We start from the raw sequence: 24,101 nt of genomic DNA on the forward strand, positions 1-24,101 counted from the left end.
GTAGAAAACCAAAGAAGAACAACAGGGTTTTTGGGACACACTTTATAAAGATATAGATAAAATGATCGGTGAATTAATTAAAATAACTTTTATTCAGAAGATAGTTTAAAATAGCGTCATATATTTAGCAATAAAGACAAACATGAAAGACATAATCAATACATATAAATGCAGAAATCCTTATAATGATAGGAAAGGTCTTTGTGATCACATACAATGGTTACACTACGGATTATCTCCTATAAATGGCCACCACCGGTAATAAGATGTAAGTCACTACAATAGGTGGCTAAGATATAATATGATCAGTGACATCGGCAAGGAAATGTCAGTTATAACGCATGACACTGAATGAGAACATTCCGTACTCAGCAATAGATACAATATTTAGTATCCATAGGTTCCAGTGAATACATTTATAATATTGCTCAGCACCAGTTAGCGTCCTAAAGGCTGACAGATGAGAGATGCAGAGAAACAGAACAGATCTGACTGTATAGAATACTCCACTGGGAATAGTTCCTGCGCTTCTGCTGTCTGAGAGATTACAGCACCAGGTATTCCCTGGTAGTCTCCTAATCAGGTGCTGACCAGACCAATCACTGCTTAGCCTCTAAGGTGGGAGGAGACTAGGGGACACAGTGAGGTATGGCAGTAATATGATCACAACAGATGAGAGCATTTGGTCATCAGCAAGTTGGAGTGAAAATGAAAAGAGAACGCTTCTGCTTTTCTGTGCATTGGTGCAGATGGCCCCTGATACATAATGGGCATTGCAGGGACACTCACCACCACAGGATGAGACAGCCTTAAGAAAATAGGGAATATATACATATATCAAAAGTAATGCTGCCCATACACTTATGCTATCGGATTCGATGCAACATCGAAGTGCGATGTCCATCAAACCTGATTGCATCTTGCGGTGTAAAAAGTGCCCCTTTTCAGCACCCGATGTCCATGCCATCTTGAGATGGCACATCAGGTGCTGGCAGAGGACCGCATTGTAGTGTAGTGCTAGCGGGCGTCAGCAGTGGTGGCAAAATTGTTTGTAACACTGGGCAGCCCTCTGATTGGCTAAGCTGTCTCAGCCTATCAGAGGGCTGCCCAGTGTTTTAAACAATTCTAAAAACTACATGCAATCGCTCCTGCAATTCAACAGAAATGATGTGCAGCACATACGATCTATCGGTGCAGCGTTCAAAGGCGTGCCCGCGCATCCTTTTAAATGGTCCCATTAAAATGCATACGATCATTTCATCTATCAGCCAGATGTGGTCAAAATCAAATGATTGCATGTAATAACTCAAAAGTGTATGGGCAGCATTAGTTCTCACCCTCACAATTGCCTTCTGCTGTCCACCGTCTTATTTAACACATTGAATGGCGAATGAGAGACAAAGTAGAAAATGCTCTGAATCTACAACTAATCCCGGATAAAGAAGCCAATATTCAAACACTGAGATGTCAGCCTCCTGCTTCCCCGGGAGAGCTCATATCTGACTATCAAAGGGACACCTGAGCCGAACGCTGAGGAAGACCCCGCAGCGCGATAGTGACACTGTGGCAGGTAGGAAGTAGATTCTGATTGGTTGCCCATAGCAACATCACATGTGAAGCAGAATACACATCTTAGTAAATGTCCCCCTTAGACTACTCGTGTATGCACTGACACGAAAAATCCTATAGAGACCGATATTAATAATAAGGTTAAATTATGAATATTTAAGATCAAACAGCGCCTGACAATTTGGTATAAGTGAATACATCATATTTATGCCAACATTTCTCCTTTTATTGTCAGAGTAATGTAACCAGCCTGTACCATGTCCCTTATCTACCGGGTATTACATTACACCTGTGTGTGGATTTTCTGGTGTCTATCCAGATGATATTTATATATAAAACATTTCCCACACTCAGAACATGCATACGGCTTCTCCTCTGTGTGAGTTCTCTGATGAGCACAAAGCGATTGTTTTTGTGTAAAAGATTTCCCACATTCAGAGCATAAAAACGTCTCCCCTGTGTGAGTTCTCTGATGTTTAACAAGGCTTCCTTTCGCTGCAAAACATTTCTCGCACTCAGAACATGGAAACGGCTTCTCCCCCGTGTGATGTCTCTGATGTTCAACAAGAGCTGATTTATGTGGAAAACATTTCCTGCACTCAGAACATGCATACGGCTTCTCCCCTGTGTGAGTTCTCTGATGTGCAACAAGAGCTGATTTATGTGGAAAACATTTCTCACACTCAGAACATGCATACGGCTTCTCCCCTGTGTGAGATCTCTGATGAGCACAAAGCATTTGTTTTTGTGTAAAAGATTTCCCACATTCAGAGCATAAAAACTTTTCACCTGTGTGAGTTCTCTGATGTTTAACAAGGTCTCCTTTAGCTGCAAAACATTTCTCGCACTCAGAACATGGAAATGGCTTCTCCCCCGTGTGATGTCTCTGATGTTCAACAAGATGTGATTTACGTGCAAAAAATTTCTCACACTCAGAACATGGAAACCGCTTCACCCCTGTGTGGCTTAGCTGATGTCTATTAAGTTCTGATTTATATATAAAACATTTTCCACATTCAGAACATGGAAACGGCTTCTCCCCTGTGTGGCTTAGCTGATGTCTATTAAGTTCTGATTTATATATAAAACATTTCCCACACTCAGAACATGCATACGGCTTCTCCCCTGTGTGAGTTCTCTGATGTCGGACAAGCTGTCCTCTCTGCGTATAACATTTCTCACACTCAGAGCATGCATACGGCTTCTCCCCTGTGTGAGTTCTCTGATGCCTCCCAAGATCTTTTTTTTGTGCAAAACATTTCCCACACTCAGAACATGGAAATGGCTTCTCACCTGTGTGAGTTCTCTGATGTTTAACAAGATCATCTTTCAAAGCAAAACATTTCTCACACTCGGAACATGAAAATGGCTTCTCACCTGTGTGAGTTCTCTGATGTAGGACAAGAGCTGATTTATGTGTAAAACATTTCTCGCACTCGGAACATGAAAACGGCTTCTCCCCTGTGTGGGTTCTATGATGCACAATAAGATGAGACTTTACTTTAAAACATTTCCCACACTCAGAGCATGAAAATGGCTTCTCCCCTGTGTGAGTTCTCTGATGTGCTTCTAACCTTGACTTACATGGAAAACACTTATCACATTCAGAACAGGCAAATACTTTGCGAGATGTACTAGGTGTACCAACATCTGTGTCATCAGTGGGACATTTCTCCTTATTGGTGTCATCAGTGGTACATTCCTCATTATCGGTGGCATCAGTGGAACATTCCTCATTATCGGTGTCATCAGTGGGACATTCCTCACTATCGGAGGGAGCAGGCGATGTATCTGCACTGCGATGTACTGAATGTATAGTTAGAGGAATGCGGTTTTCTCCTGGAGAACTTCCTGTGATGTCATCTTCTATTTTCAAATCTGAAAAACAAAATGGGGTTTATCCATCAGGATTATTCCTTCTCGGGTGTCCTTGTGCTGGGAATACAATACACGCATGGAAAGAGAGATCTTGTGTTACAACGTGGAGCATTTCCACAGATGGGTCCTTAATTACTGCAGCAGCACCAAATAGCCCCTCTCAGCCGTGCCAGGCCCCGTGGCTCACAGCAGCACAGAGCATCTTTCTCACCCAAAATGTGCATCTTATTTGGAGAAGTAAAACAGACAGAGGTGGAAGAACGACATTGCTAGTGTACACTGATCTCTGGTGTGTGCGACATTTGTACATCAGTGTGGGACTGAGGCTGAATCTGTACACAAAGCACCACAATGCAGTTCCGGCAGCGTATATATCACACGTTCTGTTGTGCGTCATCTGTGACTGTACGTGTGCGACACCAAGTCACAGCCCAGAGTCTGTAGTGCAATCAGAGGCTTTTCTCTGCACCTGCGATGTGACTAAGATGCCTATTGTAAGGAAACATATGAGACACTACTCCTCTCGTGGTGCCACTGGGAATCTCGTACCACGTGGTGTAAGGGTGCACGGGGCATGAGGACACAACTGTGATGTGACTAAGATGCTAAATGTAAGGAAACATATGGGGCACTACTCCTCTCGTGGTGCCACCGGGCATCTCGCACCACGTGGTGTATGGGTGCCCGGGGCATGAGGACACAACTGTGATGTGACTAAGATGCTAAATGTAAGGAAACATATGGGGCACTACTCCTCTCGTGGTGCCACCGGGCATCTCGTATCACATGGCGTATGGATGCCCGGGGCATGAGGACACAACTGTGATGTGACTAAGATGCTAAATGTAAGGAAACTGGACAATGAGGCAGCAGCAGGACAGAGGAGTAGGGTACAGAAGGAGATCACGCAGAATGGGGACATCAGGACTGAGCTGGAGAATGGGGCAGGACAGAGGAGTAAGGTACAGAAGGAGATCACACACAGAATGGGGACATCAGGACTGAGCTGGAGAATGGGGTAGGACAGAGGAGTAGGGTACAGAAGGAGATCACACAGAATGGGGACATCAGGACTGAGCTGGAGAATGGGGCAGCGGCAGGACAGAGGAGTAGGGTACAGAAGGAGATCACACAGAATGGGGGCATCAGGACTGAGCTGGAGAATGGGGCAGGACAGAGGAGTAGGGCACAGAAGGAGATCACACAGAATGGGGGCATCAGGACTGAGCTGGAGAATGGGGCAGGACAGAGGAGTAGGGTACAGAAGGAGATCACACAGAATGGGGACATCAGGACTGAGCTGGAGAATGGGGCAGGACAGAGGAGAAGGGTACAGAAGGAGATCACACAGAATGGGGACATCAGGACCGAGCTGGAGAATGGGGCAGCGGCAGGACAGAGGAGTAGGTACAGAAGGAGATCACACAGAATGGGGACATCAGGACTGAGCTGGAGAATGGGGCAGCGGCAGGACAGAGGAGTAAGGTACAGAAGGAGATCATACAGAATGGGGACATCAGGACTGAGCTGGAGAATGGGGCAGGACAGAGGAGTAGGGTACAGAAGGAGATCACACAGAATGGGGACATCAGGACTGAGCTGGAGAATGGGGCAGGACAGAGGAGTAGGGTACAGAAGGAGATCACACAGAATGGGGACATCAGGACTGAGCTGGAGAATGGGGCAGCAGGACAGAGGAGTACGGTACAGAAGGAGATCACACAGAATGGGGACATCAGGACTGAGCTGGAGAATGGGGCAGCGGCAGGGTAGAGGAGTTGGGTACAGAAGGAGATCACACAGAATGGGGGCATCAGGACTGAGCTGGAGAATGGGGCAGGACAGGAGTAGGGTACAGAAGGAGATCACACAGAATGGGGACATCAGGACTGAGCTGGAGAATGGGGCAGGACAGGAGTAGGGTACAGAAGGAGATCACACAGAATGGGGGCATCAGGACTGAGCTGGAGAATGGGGCAGCGGCAGGACAGAGGAGAAGGGTACAGAAGGAGATCACACAGAATGGGGACATCAGGACTGAGCTGGAGAATGGGGCAGCGGCAGGACAGAGGAGTAGGGTACAGAAGGTGATCACACAGAATGGGGACATCAGGACTGAGCTGGAGAATGGGGCAGGACAGAGGAGTAGGGTACAGAAGGAGATCACACAGAATGGGGACATCAGAACTGAGCTGGAGAATGGGGCAGGACAGGGGAGTAGGATACAGAAGGAGATCACACAGAATGGGGGCATCAGGACTGAGCTGGAGAATGGGGCAGCGGCAGGACAGAGGAGTAGGGTACAGAAGGAGATCACACAGAATGGGGACATCAGGACTGAGCTGGAGAATGGGGCAGCGGCAGGACAGAGGAGTAGGGTACAGAAGGTGATGACACAGAATGGGGACATCAGGGCTGAGCTGGAGAATGGGGCAGTACAGAGGAGTAGGGTACAGAAGAAGATCACACATAATGGGGACATCAGGACTGAGCTGGAGAATGGGGCAGGACAGAGGACTAGGGTACAGAAGGAGATCACACAGAATGGGGACATCAGGACTGAGCTGGAGTATGGGGCAGCGGCAGGACAGAGGACTAGGGTACAGAAGGAGATCACACAGAATGGGGGCATCAGGAATGAGCTGGAGAATGGGGCAGCGGCAGGACAGAGGAGTAGGGTACAGAAGGAGATCACACAGAATGGGGGCATCAGGACAGAGCTGGATAATGGGGCAGGACAGGGGAGTAGGGTACAGAAGGAGATCACACAGAATGGGGGCATCAGGACTGAGCTGGAGAATGGGGCAGGACAGGAGTAGGGTACAGAAGGAGATCACACAGAATGGGGGCATCAGGACTGAGCTGGAGAATGGGGCAGGACAGAGGAGTAGGGTACAGAAGGTGATCACACAGAATGGGGACATCAGAACTGAGCTGGTGAATGGGGCAGGACAGAGGAGTAAGGTACAGAAGGAGATCACACAGAATGGGGACATTAGGACTGAGCTGGAGAATGGGGCAGTGGCAGGACAGAGGAGTAGGGTACAGAAGGTGATCACACAGAATGGGGGCATCAGGACTGAGCTGGTGAATGGGGCATCGGCAGGACAGAGGAGTAGGGTACAGAAGGAGATCACACAGAATGGGGGCATCAGGACTGAGCTGGAGAATGGGGCAGGACAGAGGAGTAGGGTACAGAAGGAGATCACACAGAATGGGGGCATCAGGACTGAGCTGGAGAATGGGGCAGGACAGAGGAGTAGGGTACAGAAGGAGATCACACAGAATGGGGACATCAGGACTGAGCTGGAGAATGGGGCAGCGGCAGGACAGAGGAGTAGGGTACAGAAGGTGATCACACAGAATGGGGGCATCAGGACTGAGCTGGAGAATGGGGCAGGACAGAGGAGTAGGGTACAGAAGAAGATCACACAGAATGGGGGCATCAGGACTGAGCTGGAGAATGGGGCAGCAGCAGGACAGAGGAGTAGGGTACAGAAGAAGCTCACACAGAATGGGGACATCAGGACTGAGCTGGAGAATGGGGCAGGACAGAGGAGTAGGGTACAGAAGGAGATCACACAGAATGGGGGCAACCGGACTGAGCTGGAGAATGGGGCAGCGGCAGGACAGAGGAGTAGGGTACAGAAGAAGCTCACACAGAATGGGGACATCAGGACTGAGCTGGAGAATGGGGCAGTACAGAGGAGTAGGGTACAGAAGGAGATCACACAGAATGGGGGCATCAGGACTGAGCTGGAAAATGGGGCAGTACAGAGGAGTAGGGTACAGAAGATGATCACACAGAATGGGGACATCAGGACTGAGCTGGAGAATGGGGCAGTACAGAGGAGTAGGGTACAGAAGATGATCACACAGAATGGGGACATCAGGACTGAGCTGGAGAATGGGGCATCAGCAGGACAGGGGAGTAGGGTACAGAAGGAGATCACACAGAATGGGGGCATCAGGACTGAGCTGGAGAATGGGGCAGGACAGGAGTAGGGTACAGAAGGAGATCACACAGAATGGGGACATCAGGACTGAGCTGGAGAATGGGGCAGGACAGAGGAGTAGGGTACAGAAGGTGATCACACAGAATGGGGGCATCAGGACTGAGCTGGTGAATGGGGCATCGGCAGGACAGAGGAGTAGGGTACAGAAGAAGCTCACACAGAATGGGGACATCAGGACTGAGCTGGAGAATGGGGCAGGACAGAGGACTAGGGTACAGAAGGAGATCACACAGAATGGGGGCATCAGGACTGAGCTGGAGAATGGGGCAGGACAGAGGAGTAGGGTACAGAAGGAGATCACACAGAATGGGGACATCAGAACTGAGCTGGAGAATGGGGCAGGACAGAGGAGTAGGGTACAGAAGGAGATCACACAGAATGGGGACATCAGAACTGAGCTGGAGAATGGGGCAGGTCAGAGGAGTAGGGTACAGAAAGAGATCACACAGAATGGGGCATCAGGACTGAGCTGGAGAAAGGGGCAGGACAGAGGAGTAGGGTACAGAAGGAGATCACACAGAACGGGGCATCAGGACTGAGCTGGAGAATGGGGCAGGACAGAGGAGTAGGGTACAGAAGGAGATCACACAGAATGGGGACATCAGAACTGAGCTGGAGAATGGGCAGGACAGAGGAGTAGGGTACAGAAGGAGATCACACAGAATGGGGACATCAGGACTGAGCTGGAGAATGGGGCAGCGGCAGGACAGAGGAGTAGGGTACAGAAGGAGATCACACAGAATGGGGACATCAGGACTGAGCTGGAGAATGGGGCAGCGGCAGGACAGAGGAGCAGGGTACAGAAGGAGATCACACAGAATGGGGACATCAGGACTGAGCTGGTGAATGGGGCAGCGGCAGGACAGAGGAGTAGGGTACAGAAGGTGATCACACAGAATGGGGGCATCAGGACTGAGCTGGTGAATGGGGCATCGGCAGGACAGAGGAGTAGGGTACAGAAGGAGATCACACAGAATGGGGACATCAGGACTGAGCTGGAGAATGGGGCAGGACAGAGGAATAGGGTACAGAAGGAGATCACACAGAATGGGGACATCAGGACTGAGCTGGAGAATGGGGCAGGACAGAGGAGTAGGGTACAGAAGGAGATCACACAGAATGGGGGCAACCGGACTAAGCTGGAGAATGGGGCAGCGGCAGGACAGAGGAGTAGGGTACTGAAGAAGCTCACACAGAATGGGGACATCAGGACTGAGCTGGAGAATGGGGCAGTACAGAGGAGTAGGGTACAGAAGGAGATCACACAGAATGGGGGCATCAGGACTGAGCTGGAAAATGGGGCAGTACAGAGGAGTAGGGTACAGAAGAAGATCACACAGAATGGGGACATCAGGACTGAGCTGGAGAATGGGGCAGTACAGAGGAGTAGGGTACAGAAGATGATCACACAGAATGGGGACATCAGGACTGAGCTGGAGAATGGGGCATCAGCAGGACAGGGGAGTAGGGTACAGAAGGAGATCACACAGAATGGGGACATCAGGACTGAGCTGGAGAATGGGGCAGCGGCAGGACAGAGGAGTAGGGCACAGAAGGTGATCACACAGAATGGGGACATCAGGACTGAGCTGGAGAATGGGGCAGGACAGAGGAGTAGGGTACAGAAGGAGATCACACAGAATGGGGACATCAGGACTGAGCTGGTGAATGGGGCAGCGTCAGGACAGAGGAGTAGGGTACAGAAGGAGATCACACAGAATGGGGACATCAGGACTGAGCTGGAGAATGGGGCAGGACAGGGGAGTAGGATACAGAAGGAGATCACACAGAATGGGGGCATCAGGACTGAGCTGGAGAATGGGGCAGGACAGAGGAGTAGGGTACAGAAGGTGATCACACAGAATGGGGACATCAGGACTGAGCTGGAGAATGGGGCAGGACAGAGGAGTAGGGTACAGAAGGAGATTACACAGAATGGGGGCATCAGGACTGAGCTGGAGAATGGGGCAGCGGCAGGACAGAGGAGTAGGGTACAGAAGGAGATCACACAGAATGGGGACATCAGGACTGAGCTGGAGAATGGGGCAGCGGCAGGACAGAGGAGTAGGGTACAGAAGGAGATCACACAGAATGGAGCATCAGGACTGAGCTGGAGAATGGGGCAGTACAGAGGAGTAAGGTACAGAAGGAGATCACACAGAATGGGGGCATAAGGACTGAGCTGGAGAATGGGGCAGCGGCAGGACAGAGGAGTAGGGTACAGAAGAAGATCACACAGAATGGGGACATCAGGACTGAGCTGGAGAATGGGGCAGCGATAGGACAGAGGAGTAGGGTACAGAAGAAGATCACACAGAATGGGGACATCAGGACTGAGCTGGAGAATGGGGCAGCGGCAGGACAGAGGAGTAGGGTACAGAAGGAGATCACACAGAATGGGGGCATCAGGACTGAGCTGGAGAATGGGGCAGGACAGAGGAGTAGGGTACAGATGGAGATCACACAGAATGGGGACATCAGGACTGAGCTGGAGAATGGGGCAGCGGCAGGACAGAGGAGTAGGGTACAGAAGGAGATCACACAGAATGGGGACATCAGGACTGAGCTGGAGAATGGGGCAGGACAGAGGAGTAGGGTACAGAAGGAGATCACACAGAATGGGGGCATCAGGACTGAGCTGGAGAATGGGGCAGCAGCAGGACAGAGGAGTAGGGTACAGAAAGAGATCAAACAGAATGGGGGCATTAGGACCGAGCTGGAGAATGGGGCAGGACAGAGGAGTAGGGTACAGAAAGAGATCACACAGAATGGGGACATCAGGACTGAGCTGGAGAATGGGGCAGGACAGAGGAGTAGGGCACAGAAGGAGATCACGCAGAATGGGGACATCAGGACTGAGCTGGAGAATGGGGCAGGACAGAGGAGTAGGGTACAGAAGGAAATCACACAGAATGGGGGCATCAGGACTGAGCTGGAGAATGGGGCAGCGGCAGGACAGAGGAGTAGGGTACAGAAGGAGATCACACAGAATGGGGACATCAGGACTGAGCTGGAGAATGGGGCAGCAGGACAGAGGAGTAGGGTACAGAAGAAGATCACACAGAATGGGGGCATCAGGACTGAGCTGGAGAATGGGGCAGCGGCAGGACAGAGGAGTAGGGTACAGAAGGAGATCACACAGAATGGGGGCATCAGGACTGAGCTGGAGAATGGGGCAGGGAACAAGGGTCACAGATAAATCAGAGGAAGAGAAGCTGTGAAGTATCCATAAGAGTGTAGGTCAGTGGTTCCCAAACTGTGTGCCGCGGCACCCTGGGGTGCCTCAGAGCACATGCAGGGGTGCCCTGGGATGGTGGTCCAGGAACAATTAATTTTATTTATGTAATTGGCAAAAACAGTGCTTATGGCTTCCAATCATACAATATGAGAACAAACTGAAGTGAATACTGTCCCTCACAACATAAATGGACCTAAGGATCACATATAAACACAATTTATTTAATTTAATATATATATATATTTTTAAAAGTACTCAATAAGAAAATTTTGGCCTAGGGGTGCCACGAAAAAAATTCTGATACTCCAGGGTGCCGTGATTCCAAAAAGTTTGGGAACCCCTGGTGTAGGTGAAAGTTACTTAGTACCCAGCTGCGGTGCCCGGTGTGCACCAGGTGGTGTTTTTGTTACCACCCCAGCCAGGAGCAGACATTATACACAATAGAAGTGAGCCGCGCTACAAGTAAAAAATATAAATAAAAAGCTGAAAAATTAAAAGTGATGCAGATTGGTAAATCTAGTACAAAAATGTATTTATAACTAAAATAATGGGCTAAGCCAGTGGTATCAATAGTACACATGGATGTCCATTTATGTGATAGACAAAACTTAAAAGCTGAATAAAAAAAGGGATTTTTGTAAGAACTTACCGTTCGAATCCCTTTCTCTGATATGGTCCTGGTGACACAGCTCAACATTGGGATGTAGGAGGGTCCGCAGGAGCCAGGCACCTATACCAAAGCTTTAGAGAGGTAGGCTCCTCCCACTGCATCCCAGAATCCTCAGTTTATTTGTCAAAGCCACTGGAATACATCAACTCAGTACAAACGCCTAAACATATTATATGCACAAACATCAATTTTACCAATAACAACATGATGCATCATGAACACTGGCATACTTACTGAGCGTAAGAGAGGGATCGCTGTGTCACCAGGACCATATCAGAGAAAGGGATTCCAACGGTAAGTTCTTACAAAAATCCCTTTTTCTCTTTCAATGGTCCTGGTGACACAGCTCAACACTGGGACATTCCAGAGCCGGTCCTTTGGGTGGGTACACTCAGGTCTGCAGCTCTCATCACTGCTCGCCCGAATGATGCGTCCTCCGACGCGAACTCATGGAACCTATAGAATTTGGCAAAAGTGTGAACAGATGACCAAGTGGCGGCCCTGCAAACTTGCTCAGCTGTAGCCCCATGGCGAACCGCCCAAGAGGTGGCAACAGACCTGGTGGTATGTGCGTTTATCCTGGCCGGAACCGGCCTACCAACCTTAGTATACGCAAATGCAATAACCGATCTCAACCACCTGGCTATTGTCTGTTTAGAAGCAGGCCAGCCTATCTTGTGTACGTCATACAAGACTAACAAGGAATCCGTCTTACGAAAACCTTTTACTCTGTCCACATAAATGCGCAACGCGCGAACCACATCCAAATTCCTCAATTTGTCCCTTTTCTTAGAACCCTCTGGGGGTTGAAACACAGGCAGAACAATCTCCTGATTCAAATGAAACTCAGAAACAACTTTTGGCAAAATTTGGGGAACTGTTCTAAGAACAGCCCTATCATCATGCAAAATAAGGTAAGGAGGCTTACAAGATAATGCTCCCAACTCCGAAACCCTCTTCGCAGAGGAAACGGCCAATAAAAAGATCATTTTCCAAGTAAGGAACTTAAGGTCAGCCGACCTTAATGGCTCAAATGGAGGCCTTTGAAGACACTCCAATACCAAAGACAAATCCCAGGGTGCCACTGGTTGTTTGTATGGTTGTTTCAATCTGGAAACTCCCTGCAGAAAAGTTTGCACCTCTGAAAGAAGATGGACAATGCAGAAATCTGCACTTTAAGAGACTGGAGTCCCAAAGAAAATCCATCCTGAAGAAATTCAAGTAACTTTGAAAGTCGGAACTTTGACGTATGAGACTTCTGCCGCTCACACCACCTAATATACGTCTTCCAGACCCTATAGTAGTTGGCCGAAGACACCGACTTCCTAGCCTTAATCATGGTATTCACCACAGCTTCTGAGAAACCTTTATTCTTTAAAATGGCGGTTTCAATAGCCAAGCCGTCAAAGCTAGCCGAGCTAAATCCTGATGGAAGAACGGTCCTTGGCTTAGTAAGTCTGGCCTTAGAGGTAGACGCCACGATTCCACTGACAGTTTCCGGACACTCGAATACCAAGACCTCCTTGGCCATTCTGGTGCTATTAGAATTACTGGAATTCCCTGAGACCTGATTCTCTTCAGAACCCTTGCAATCATTGGAAATGGTGGGAAAATGTATGCCAGGTTCCCTGTCCAGGGAACGGTCATTGCGTCCACAGCCGATGCCAAGGGATCCCTCGACCTGGCAAAGAACCTGGGGACCTGATGGTTGAACCTGGACGCCATTAAATCCACCTCCGGTGTCCCACATCGAGCTGTAATCTGATGGAACACTTGTTGATTCAGCATCCATTCCCCTTCTAGCAGTTCCTCCCTGCTCAAGAAATCGGCCTCGACATTCTTCACCCCAGGGATGAATATAGCTGATAGGGTCGGCACATTCTGCTCCGCCCAATTGAAAATCCGGGATATCTCCCACATAGCCAACTTGCTGCGTGTACCTCCCTGATGGTTCAGGTACGCTACAGTTGTGGCGTTGTCCGACTGGACCTTTATGGGGAGACCCCTTAGTCTGTCCTCTGCCAGGGATAATGCCTTCCAAACAGCCCTGAGCTCCAGTATGTTTATTGGCAGGGCTGTCTCCTCCACAGTCCATAGACCCTGAAGCCTCAGGTCCAAAACCACTGCTCCCCAGCCCCTGAGACTGGCATCGGTAGTGACTACCAGCCAGACCCAAGACTGAAGAGACAGACCCCATTCAACTTCAGCTTTTTCGTCTTCATGGTCTGTGTGTTCCCCGACCAAGATGTCAGGATGTTCCATTGGAAAGTCCGAGAATGAAACCTGGCAAACGATAGCGTCTCGAAAGTCGCTACCATTTTGCCCAACAACTTTAGGCACTTCCAAACCGAGGGATTTGATGTTTCCAGCATCGACCTCACCAAACGGGACATGTCCTTTGCTTTTGTCTCCGGTAGGAATACTTGATGTAAATGGGGTATCCAGGATAACTCCCAAGAACTGGATCCTCTGAGATGGGACTAGGTGAGACTTTTGCAAATTTAAAAGCCAACCGTGACCTGGCAAAAACTGAATAACCTCTGCTAGGTGTCTCTGCAATGTCTCTGCTAAATCTGCTTTGAACAGCAGATCGTCCAAATACGGTATCACAAAGATACCCCTCAGTCTGAGGACAGTCGCCATCACTGACATGATCTTGGTGAAAACCCTTGGAGCCGTAGCCAGACCAAAGGGTAACGCTTGGAATTGAAAAGGCCTGTCCCCTATGGCAAACCTCAGGAGCGTCTGGTGCTCCGGGTGAATTGGGACATGCAGATATGCATCCTGTATGTCCATGGATGCCAAAAATTCTCCCTGGTCCAGACTGAGAGCACGGACCGTAGAGACTCCATCTTGAAGTGATCCACCCACAAATGGAGATTTAAAGATTTTAAGTTCAGGATTGGCCTGAACGTACCGTCTGGCTTGGACACTAAAAACAGAATGGAGTAAAAGCCTTTCCTCCATTCCTCCCGCGGGACCGGGATCACCACCCCGTTTTTTTTTAGGAGGGACTGGGCTGCCCCCAACAGAACCTTTCGGAGACGAGACTCCTTTGGGAGTGGTGTTGGCAAGAACCTTCTCGGAGGAAGGCCTTCTGAAACAATTCCCAACACCCAAGGGTCCATGTCCAACTTTGCCCAAGCTTCCCTGAACCATAAAAGACGACCCCCCACCTTGGTTACAGATGGAGGGCTCCCCAGGCAGTCATGCTGAGGACTTATCGTCGCTTTTGGTGTTCGGGTTCTTGTGAAAAGAACCGAATCTAGATTTTGGGGCATTTCCCTTAGATGACTGGAACTTTCCCTTGAATGACTGTCCTCGAAAGGACGCACCCCCTCTAGGGGAGGGCCGAAAGGACGGCCGGAATGCTGAAAACTTGGAGGATTGCTTTGCCGAGGGAGCGGGCAGAAATGTACTTTTGCCTCCCGTGGCCTGCTTAATAATCTCCTCTAGTTCAGACCCAAACAGCAGTTTGCCTTTAAAAGCCAACGCCTCTAAGGCCTTTTTGGAATCAGAATCTGCCTCCCATGCCTTGAGCCACAGGGCTCTTCTGGCATTGATGGAAACAGTGGACACTTTAGAAGCCATCTTTAAAGCTTCTTCCTCTGCCTCAAGTACATATTCAGCAGCAGCTTTCAGCCTTTCAGCCGGCAGCAGCACACCCGGGTCAGCATGCAATATGGTGCACAAATCACTAGCCCAAGCAATCATGGCCTTTGAGACCCAGGCTGACGCTATAAGGGGCCTGAGTGTAAACCCCACCCCCTAATAAATGGCTTTGAGGTTTCCTTCAAGCTTCTTGCCTACGGGGTCCTTAAAGGCCGCGCCCCCTTGGACAGGTAGCACAGTTGCTTTAGAAAGCCTTGCTACCGAAGCATCCACTACATGCACTTTTTTCCCAGAGGTCTGTATGTTCCTCTGGCATAGGATAAAGACTTAACCTCTTTGGCATCTGCAGCCTTTTGTCGGGCATTTTCCAAGCCCCTTCCAAAATATCCTTTAAACCTTCATCTGCTGGGAAGGTAACAGCCTCTCTGCGCTGCCTCTTAAACACTCCTCTGACAGGAGTTTTGTCTCCCTCTGACAAATTCAAAGCCTGCTTAATGGCAGCAATCAAATCCTCTACCCCTGGGGCTGAGGAATCCTCAGAATCATCACCCTGATCCCAGGACATGTCTGATGCACATTCTCCTTCCTCTCCTAACTCCACAGTCAATACAGGTACCGGGTAAGGCCTTTTGGAGGTCCCCTCAGTATCATTATCATACTTATCCAGCAGTTCATTAAACCTGCTAATCCCCTTTGCAGTATCCTGCATCACCTGCAACAGGCCCGGATCTGCTTGGGTCAGAGGCAAGGCGCCTGAGGACTGCTGAGAGGATGACATAGGTTTAGGGGAAGACACCAAAACATCTCTCTGCCTGTCCAACAACTGCACTAAAGCATTCACCGACCTGCCCAGGGCACTAGCCCACGCAGATTCTGCTTGCTCTACCCTCTGGGGTACACTGCCCATGGGTCTCACAACTGTGCAAGCCGGGCACAATTCCCCCAAGGCCATCTGTTCAGGGGAAATTTGAAGTGTACAACCTCTGCACACACTCAATGCAAGTGGGGCTCCCTTCACCAAAGCTACAGACTGTTGCTCTGACATGATCATGTAAATTCACACAGTGTAAAATGACAGGCGTTTTATACAGAGTCAATGTATAACAGCACTTATCTGTCTGAAGCTCCGGAATTCTCCAGAAGAAAGGGGTAGCAATGCCCAGGAAATCCAGTCACTCAGCAAGAAACAGCGTTTCAGCCACAGCAGCGTCTCCCAAAACGGCGCCAAGCAGAGTGAGGGAAGAGACCATCTGTCCCTGCTGCTGCAGGGTCTGTAGCGTTTTGGCGCCAACTACCCCCAGTCAGCCGCTCCCACTGTTGGATTTCCTATTCCTAGTGTCTCCCCTTCGCCTGGGGACCACTTGGAATCTTCCTGTGACAAGCTACTGTCCTTTTCAATAAGGAAGAAATAGATAGCAGAGCGCTGGAAAAGTTATTGTGTCCTTGCTGCCGTCTTCTGAGGAAGCCGCTGACACTTCAAGAGGCGGGGAAACGCGTCATTTGACACTCTGAAAGTACCCTGCTGGGAGACCCGGAAGCCGGAGCAGCGTGTTCGGAGACAAGGCTGACAGCGCAAACAGCCGTGAACCCTCTCCAGGCGTGGGCGACTGAATAAACTCCCCTAAACAGTGGATTACAAACGGAGCATAAGTATACTTATCTTTGCATCTTTTCATTTACAAGCTTTCTAACACCTTCAAGCTTTATATGTGGCTCTATTGACTGAGTTAAAATGTCTGGCTGAAAACTAACCCTTGATTGTGCCTAACAGAAGTGTGTCTGCTCAAAACGCTATATAAGCCTCTGGTATCAGGCTAACAGCACTTTGCACAAAAGACTGCCAATTATTAACTCTATGCCTGCTTCAACTGTTGATAAAGCTTTGCAATAATATATGTGCTTCAACTGTTGATAAAGCTTTGCAATAATATATGTGCTTCAACTGTTGATAAAGCTTTGCAATAATATATGTGCTTCAACTGTTGATAAAGCTTTGCAATAATATATGTGCTTCAACTGTTGATAAAGCTTTGCAATAATATATGTGCTTTATATGAAGATACAAATATAATCTCTACTGGGCTATGCAAATTGCATCTATTACATCTGGAGATATTATAAGATCGTTGCTTATGCACCAATAGGTTTCTTAACCTTTCAAGTCACCGGCCGGTGCTTTCAGTTTTATAATTGTTATTATGATTATTGTTAATTAAATTTGTACTTTTTTACAAAACTGTGTGTTCTCAGTGTCCTTTAGCGCCGCCTACCTTCTTTTTACTAGCAATCTTTTCAATAAGGAGCTCAGCTTGAAAGCTCCGCATAAAATGGTCGCCGCCATCACGGAGCGCCCGTCCCCCATGATCCCCACCTGCGTGAAGCCGGTTCAGGAATGCTCCGGAGCCCAGGAAACTTCTTAAAAGAAGTTGTCAGCGCCGCACAGAGAGACCAGACAGCGTCCGCTCTGTGCGCAGGAACTCTGACAGGACACGGTTCGGTCAGTACCTGCTGCGCTGGCAGTGTGAGGATTCTGTGAGAATCCTCACACTGTATCCTACCTAATAAGTGTAAATTTAATAAAATAAAAAACACCTATCTATCTCTAATCTTCGGCTGCGCAGCAGCCTCTTCAGTATAGCACCCACTCCAGTGGGCACCTAAACGAAACTGAGGATTCTGGGATGCAGTGGGAGGAGCCTACCTCTCAAAAGCTTTGGTATAGGTGCCTGGCTCCTGCGGACCCTCCTACATCCCAATGTGAAGCTGTGTCACCAGGACCATTGAAAGAGAAAAGAGATTAGCGCAGTGACAGAGGAGGGGGCGGGATAAGAGATTAGGGCAGTGACAGAGGAGGGGCGGGATAGGAGATTAGCCCAGTGACAGAGGAGGGGGCGGGATAAGAGATTAGGGCAGTGACAGAGGAGGGGGCGGGATAAGAGATTAGGGCAGTGACAGAGGAGGGGGGCGGGATAGGAGATTAGGGCAGTGACAGAGGAGGGGGGCGGGATAGGAGATTAGGGCAGTGACAGAGGAGGGGGGCGGGATAGGAGATTAGGGCAGTGACAGAGGAGGGGGGCGGGATAGGAGATTAGGGCAGTGACAGAGGAGGGGCGGGATAGGAGATTAGGGCAGTGACAGAGGAGGGGCGGGATAGGAGATTAGGGCAGTGACAGAGGAGGGGGGCGGGATAGGAGATTAGGGCAGTGACAGAGGAGGGGGGCAGGATAGGAGATTAGGGCAGTGACAGAGGAGGGGGGCGGGATAGGAGATTAGGGCAGTGACAGAGGAGGGGCGGGATAGGAGATTAGGGCAGTGACAGAGGAGGGGCGAGATAAGAGATTGATTTAGGGCAGTGACTGAACATATGCAGCTCTTTGTATATGTAGGGGCAGATGTAGTGTTCCCGCTAGGCTGCGCCCTGCCCGATTTCTAAAGGGCAAAATGCGCCCTGCCCCTCCAGCAGCTCCCCGCTAAAAGAGACTGCTGCCTGACCTGCTGGTGTGCCCGGGGAAGCTCCAGGCACCACAATCTTGGCGGCACTTGGCTTACCCGGAAGCTCAGGGTCTTCTATGGAGGAAGCCCGGGCAGGCCCCCTTTAGTCACGCGGCAGCCCGGGCACGTCTACAACGATGACATCAGCAGGCCTGGTCCGCCCCCATTGCGCTGCCCCCGTGTAGCGGTGCCCTGCCCCAAAAAATTCCTAGAGGGAACACTACAGATGTACTAATGCCTGGTACACATAAGGACGACTAGGGCCCGATCCCATCAATCTAGATCCAATTCCGACCAATTGGATGTAGATTGTGTGGTGATTGGGCCCTTTTCTGTCCTGATGTGGACCGATACCGATTCGATTCGCGGTCCCGAGGGTCGGTCGGTCGTTATTCAGATCCTACCTGCAGCAGGTAGGATCTGAATAACGACCATACAGCCGGGTGCGGGTCGCCATCGGATCGGACCCGTTCACGGTGCACATCGTGAGTGGGTCGTGCCCCCCCGCATCATCGTGAGTGGGTCTGAAGAAACACTGACGACCCGCTCACTATGTGCATCGTGAGTGAGTCGTCGTGGTGTGTACCCCACATAAGCCTTGGAGAGCAACCAATCAGCTCCTCTAATTTTTTAACACAGCCCATAACATGGCAGCTAGGAGCTGATTGGCTGGTACTATATCACTCCCCTTAAATTACTCACCTGTGCTGATACCTGTAGGGATCTCCTCCTCCTTACACGGCTGATCTCCCCTCACATACGTCTCCTCTTCTCCTTCTAGGTTCTCCTCTTTAATATTAGTCAGAGCTTCCTCCTATTACCCCACAATACAATGAGATAAGGAGAGTTATGGTAGACCTACCTTTGTTAACTCCCTTTCCTTGAAGTCCATGGGAACCACAGGGGACATCGGGGTTGTAGGCGGATCCAGGGGGTCCGAGGCCCCAATCAGCGAAGCTCTTAAAGGTTTTACCCAGCATGCCCGGGCCCTCTCCCCTACAACCCCGCCTCCAGGCTACTGCCGCCAGTTTTTGGTAACAAGCCGAGAGCAGGAAGCGGAGAAGAGAAGAGGACAGAGAACACATATGCCCAGAACTCATACATACATAGCAAGAATATGGAATGGTCAGACCGGGTCACAATATCAGAACATCACATAAAGGTGAACCTCAGTGGCAAATTTAAAAGGGTGGGCGCCCTGTGGTTCCCATGGACTTCAAGGAAAGGGAGTTAACAAAGGTAGGTCTACCATAACTCTCCTTTTCCTGGTCAGGGTCCATGGGTCCCACAGGGGACATCGGGAATGTTACAAGCCGTAATTAAGGGAGGGAATTTGTCTGAGGTGTCAGCAGAACCCGACGACCGAAGGAGGCATCCTGGGAGGCGAATGTGTCAAAGGCGTAGAACTTAATAAAGGTCTGGACGGATGACCACCTTGCAGCCTTGCACAGCTGTTCGGCAGAAGCACCTCTGCTTGCTGCCCATGAAGGACCAACCGCTCTAGTAGAGTGTGCCTTGATTGCAACCGGAATGGGCCTGTTAGACTGAAGATATGCCTGTTGTATAGCCATGCGGATCCAGCGGGCAATGGTTTGTTTACCCGCTGGCCAACCCTTTTTGTGAAAACCATATAACACAAAGAGGGAATCTGATTTCCTGACCGATTTAGTGCAGTCTATATAGATGGTCAGAGCCCTGACCACATCGAGCAACTTTTCATCTGGTGAGAGATCATCTGAAGTGAATGCAGGTACCACGATCTCCTGGTTCACGTGGAATTTTGACACAACCTTGGGCAGGTGGGAAGACTTAGGCCCTTATTCTGATCGGTGCGGCCCGATCAGAATATGCGGCCGCAACCGTGCAGGCGAATCCCCGCCTTCCATATGGATCGCCACCTGCCGTCCGTATGCGGATTTGTGGCGATCCGCATGAAATTGGACGGGGATACGCCTCCTCCGTCTTGGGAGCAGCCCCTGCATTCGATGGTCGCCGAACATCGAATGCAGGGCCGCACGCTTCACCAGGTCCCGCAACACAAGACCACACGGACACTTGTCCGTGTGAAATCATGTATGGGGGCGGGCAGCTGACATCCGGCGATGTCAGATGCCCGCCCCGTACCCACGCGTCACGGCCTCATTACCATGCATACGCCCCGCGTTTGCATGGGAACGCCCATGAAACGCGGGGCGTATGCATAGGGTAATGAGGCTAAGTAGCCCCTCACGCCCCTCTACACCCCCTGTGCGGCGTATAAAGAATCCGTGCGGCGAAATCGCCTGCACATGCGCAGAGTGACCTCTGCACATGCGCAGACGATCAACATCGGCGGTCCGTCCGCATGCGGGAATTTCCGCACCGATTAGAATAAGGGCCTTAGTCCGCAACACTGCCGTGTCACTGTGAAACACCAGAAAGGGTGATTTACACGAAAGTGCGGATAGATCCAACACCCTGCGTGCGGAGGCAATGGCCAGGAGGAAGACAGTTTTGGCTGTCAGCCATTTAAGCTCCACTGATGATAGTGGTTCAAACTGTGGTTTGGTTAGAGCTTGAAGTACTAAAGATAAGTCCCACGGATTCGTGGGGGGGAACAAAGGGAGGCTGTATGTGTACCACTCCCTGTAAGAATGTGCGTATGTCAGGTAAGAATGCAATCTTTCTCTGAAACCATACTGAAAGGGCTGAGATCTGGACTTTCAGAGAAGCCAGTCTTAGTCCTAAGTCCAATCCATTTTGAAGGAAGGCCAATATCCTGGCTGTTTTGAAAATCTTGGGGTCGTATTTATTAGAACTGCACCAAGTAAAAAAGGAATGCCAAGTCCGGTAGTATATTTTTGAAGATGCCGGCTTGCGAGCCTGGATCATCGTCTTAGCCACCTTGTCAGAAAAACCCTTGCTCTTTAATAAGGCAATTTCAAGAGCCACGCCGTCAAAGACAGGCGCTGAGGGTCTGGATGAAGACATGGCCCCTGACTCAACAGATCTTGACGAAGAGGCAATGGCCAGGGGGGCTGATGTGACAGTTGTTGTAGGTCCACGTACCAGTGTCTGCGTGGCCAGTCTGGCGCAATGAGAAGGAGGGTTCCTCCTTCTTGCCTGAACTTTCTGATCACCCTGGGGATCATGTTTATCGGAGGGAACACGTATGGGAGGTGAAACTTCCACGGTACAGACAGGGCATCCGTGAAGTAGGCCTGAGGGTCCCTGGTCCTTGCTCCGAAGCATGGGACTTTGAAGTTGTGTCTGGACGCCATGAGGTCTACGTCTGGCGTGCCCCAGACTTGTGTCAGACTGACAAACACCTCCGGGTGTAGGGACCACTCCCCCGGGTGGATATCCTGTCGGCTCAGGAAGTCCGCTTCCCAGTTCAGGACTCCTGGGATGAAGACTGCCGACAGGGCTAGGAGATGTTCCTCCGACCAGGTGAGAATCCTGGAGACCTCCCGGAGAGCGGCGACACTTCGTGTTCCTCCCTGGCGGTTTATGTATGCCACCGCCGTGGCGTTGTCCGACCTGATCTGAACAGGTTTTCCCTGTAACAGATCCTGAGACTGAAGTAGGGCATTGTAGGCTGCTCGAATCTCTAGAACATTGATGGATAAGCGAGACTCTGGTGCGGTCCACACGCCTTGCAAGGACCGGGATCCTACTACCGCCCCCCAGCCTCGCAGGCTGGCGTCTGAGGTTAGTACTATCCATTCCCTGAACCAGAATAGTCTCCCCTGGTTTAGGTGGTCCATCTGTTCCCACCACAGGAGTGAATCTTTGACCTCCTGTGTTAGGGAGAGAAACGTCGACTTGACGTGTTGTGGTAAGCCATCCCATTTCGCCAGGACAAGACCCTGGAGTGGACGGGAGTGGAACTGGGCCCACTCGACCATGTCGAATGTGGACACCATCCGTCCCAATATTTTCATGGCCCAGTGCACCGAGACTCTTGGTCTCTGCGCAAAGGTCTGATTTCTCTGTATTAGATCCCTGGCCTTGGCGTTTGGGAGAAACAGACGCAAGGCTCTGGTGTCCAGTAGTGCTCCCAGATGCAGCATTCTTTGGGAGGGGATCATGGAAGATTTCTCCCAGTTTAGGAGCCACCCGTGAGCCTGTAACATGGAGATCGTTGTCTGCAGGTGAGATGTTAGGACCTCTGGTGACTTGGCTACAAGCAACAGGTCGTCCAAGTAGGGGAAGATCCTGATTCCCTGCTTGTGTAGGAGTTCTGCCATTATTGCCATCACTTTTGTAAAAATCCTTGGCGCCGTTGCTAGGCCGAATGGAAGGGCCTGAAACTGGTAGTGGCTCTTCAGAATCGCAAAACGCAGATACTTCTGATGGGCCGGTAGGATGGGGATGTGGAGGTATGCGTCTCTGATATCTAGAGAGACCATGAAATCCCCCTCCTCTAGGGCCAGGATGATGGTCCTCAAGGTCTCCATCCTGAACTTTGTGACTTTTACCACCTTGTTCAGAGCTTTGAGGTTTAGAATGGGACGGAACGTACCATTTGGTTTTGGCACCAGAAACAAGGTTGAGTAGAAGCCGAGGCCTCTCTGGTGCCCTGGCACGGGAACAATGACCCGCGACCGAAGTAAGTTCTGTAGGATGATCCTCATATGTTCTGCTTTGCATGGGTCTTTTGGGAGACCTGTGCAGAAGAACCTTCTTGGGGGGGGGGCTTTGAGAAGGATATGGCGTACCCCTGCGACACTACCTCCCTCACCCAGGCATCTTTTGTAGTGGATAGCCACTGGTGAGCGAAGTACAGGAGTCTGCCTCCCACTTGGGGGTCCGCCTGTGGGAGGCTGGCCCCGTCATGCGGAAGGCTTGTCAGCCTTGGGGGGAGCCTGTCTGGCGGCCCAAGGCTGCTTGGGCTTGGGTTTGCCAGTCTTATGAGCGGGCGAGGGTCTGGTGTAGGACTGGCCTCTGGCCTTGCCTTGTGGGCGAAAGGACTGGGTCCTAGGCCTTTGAGGTAGAGCCGTAGGGAGGCAGGCTGTCTTAGCTGACGCCAAGGAAGCCACAATTTTATTTAACTCCTCCCCGAATAAGTTTTCCCCTTTAAAGGGTAAGAGTTCCAGAGTCCTTTTTGACTCTAGGTCCGCCTTCCATGACCGAAGCCAGATGATCCGGCGTGCCAGCACTGAGCTAGCGGAGGCTCTGGCAGCTAGAGTGCCGGCGTCCGACATAGCATCCATGATGTATGTTGCTGCATGTTTAATGTGTTGCATACACAGCCTTGCATCCTCGGATGCGACTGGGGCCAATTCATCCTCTATTACTTGTAACCAAGGTGAAATGGCCTTTGCCGCCCAAGTGGCTGCAATGGTAGGCCTCTGAACTGCCCCTGCATAAGAAAATGCTGCCTTGAGAGCATTTTCCAGTCGCCTGTCTGTCTGGTCCTTCAGGGCTGACCCTGAGGCTACCGGGAGCACTGACGGTTTAACCAGCCTGGACACGTGTGCGTCCACTGTGGGAGGGATTTCCCATGGGGTACTATCCTCTGGAGGGAGCGGGTATCTAGCCAACATCTTTTTAGATATATTGGCTCTCTTCCCCAAAGCCTCCCATTGATCTCTCCTGATTTCTGATAAATGATCAGAATGAGGGAACTGGGCTTTAACTACCT

At 50.4% G+C, this 24,101-nt stretch overlaps 1 protein-coding gene across 1 annotated transcript; it reads right to left on the reverse strand.

The window, feature by feature from the left end:
• Positions 1-99: 99 nt before the first annotated feature.
• Positions 100-23,091, reverse strand: LOC146007429 (uncharacterized). Its single transcript, XM_083145779.1, has 5 exons — positions 21,922-23,091; positions 21,578-21,819; positions 21,155-21,431; positions 19,178-19,289; positions 100-3,447 (listed from the first exon to the last, which is right to left on the reverse strand). The coding sequence occupies exons 1-5, from the start codon at positions 23,089-23,091 to the stop codon at positions 1,853-1,855; spliced, it is 3,396 nt and encodes a 1,131-aa protein (XP_083001905.1). The 3' UTR covers positions 100-1,852.
• Positions 23,092-24,101: the final 1,010 nt, after the last annotated feature.

Source organism: Crinia signifera, chromosome 6, assembly GCF_055691185.1.
Source record: "Crinia signifera chromosome 6, ASM5569118v1, whole genome shotgun sequence".
In the NCBI taxonomy this organism is placed as follows: domain Eukaryota; kingdom Metazoa; phylum Chordata; class Amphibia; order Anura; family Myobatrachidae; genus Crinia; species Crinia signifera.

What these genes read in the sequence shown, in the direction of transcription:
- LOC146007429 (XM_083145779.1), bottom strand. Translation starts at nt 23,091, where the DNA reads ATGAGGATCATCCTACAGAACTTACTTCGGTCGCGGGTCATTGTTCCC. An exon ending in GTGTCGCCGCTCTCCGGGAG is followed by an intron (nt 21,820 to 21,921) that starts GTCTCCAGGATT and finishes CTGAGCCGACAG; the next exon opens with GATATCCACCCGGGGGAGTG. An exon ending in CCCTACAGGTATCAGCACAG is followed by an intron (nt 3,448 to 19,177) that starts GTGAGTAATTTA and finishes TTTGTTTTTCAG; the next exon opens with ATTTGAAAATAGAAGATGAC.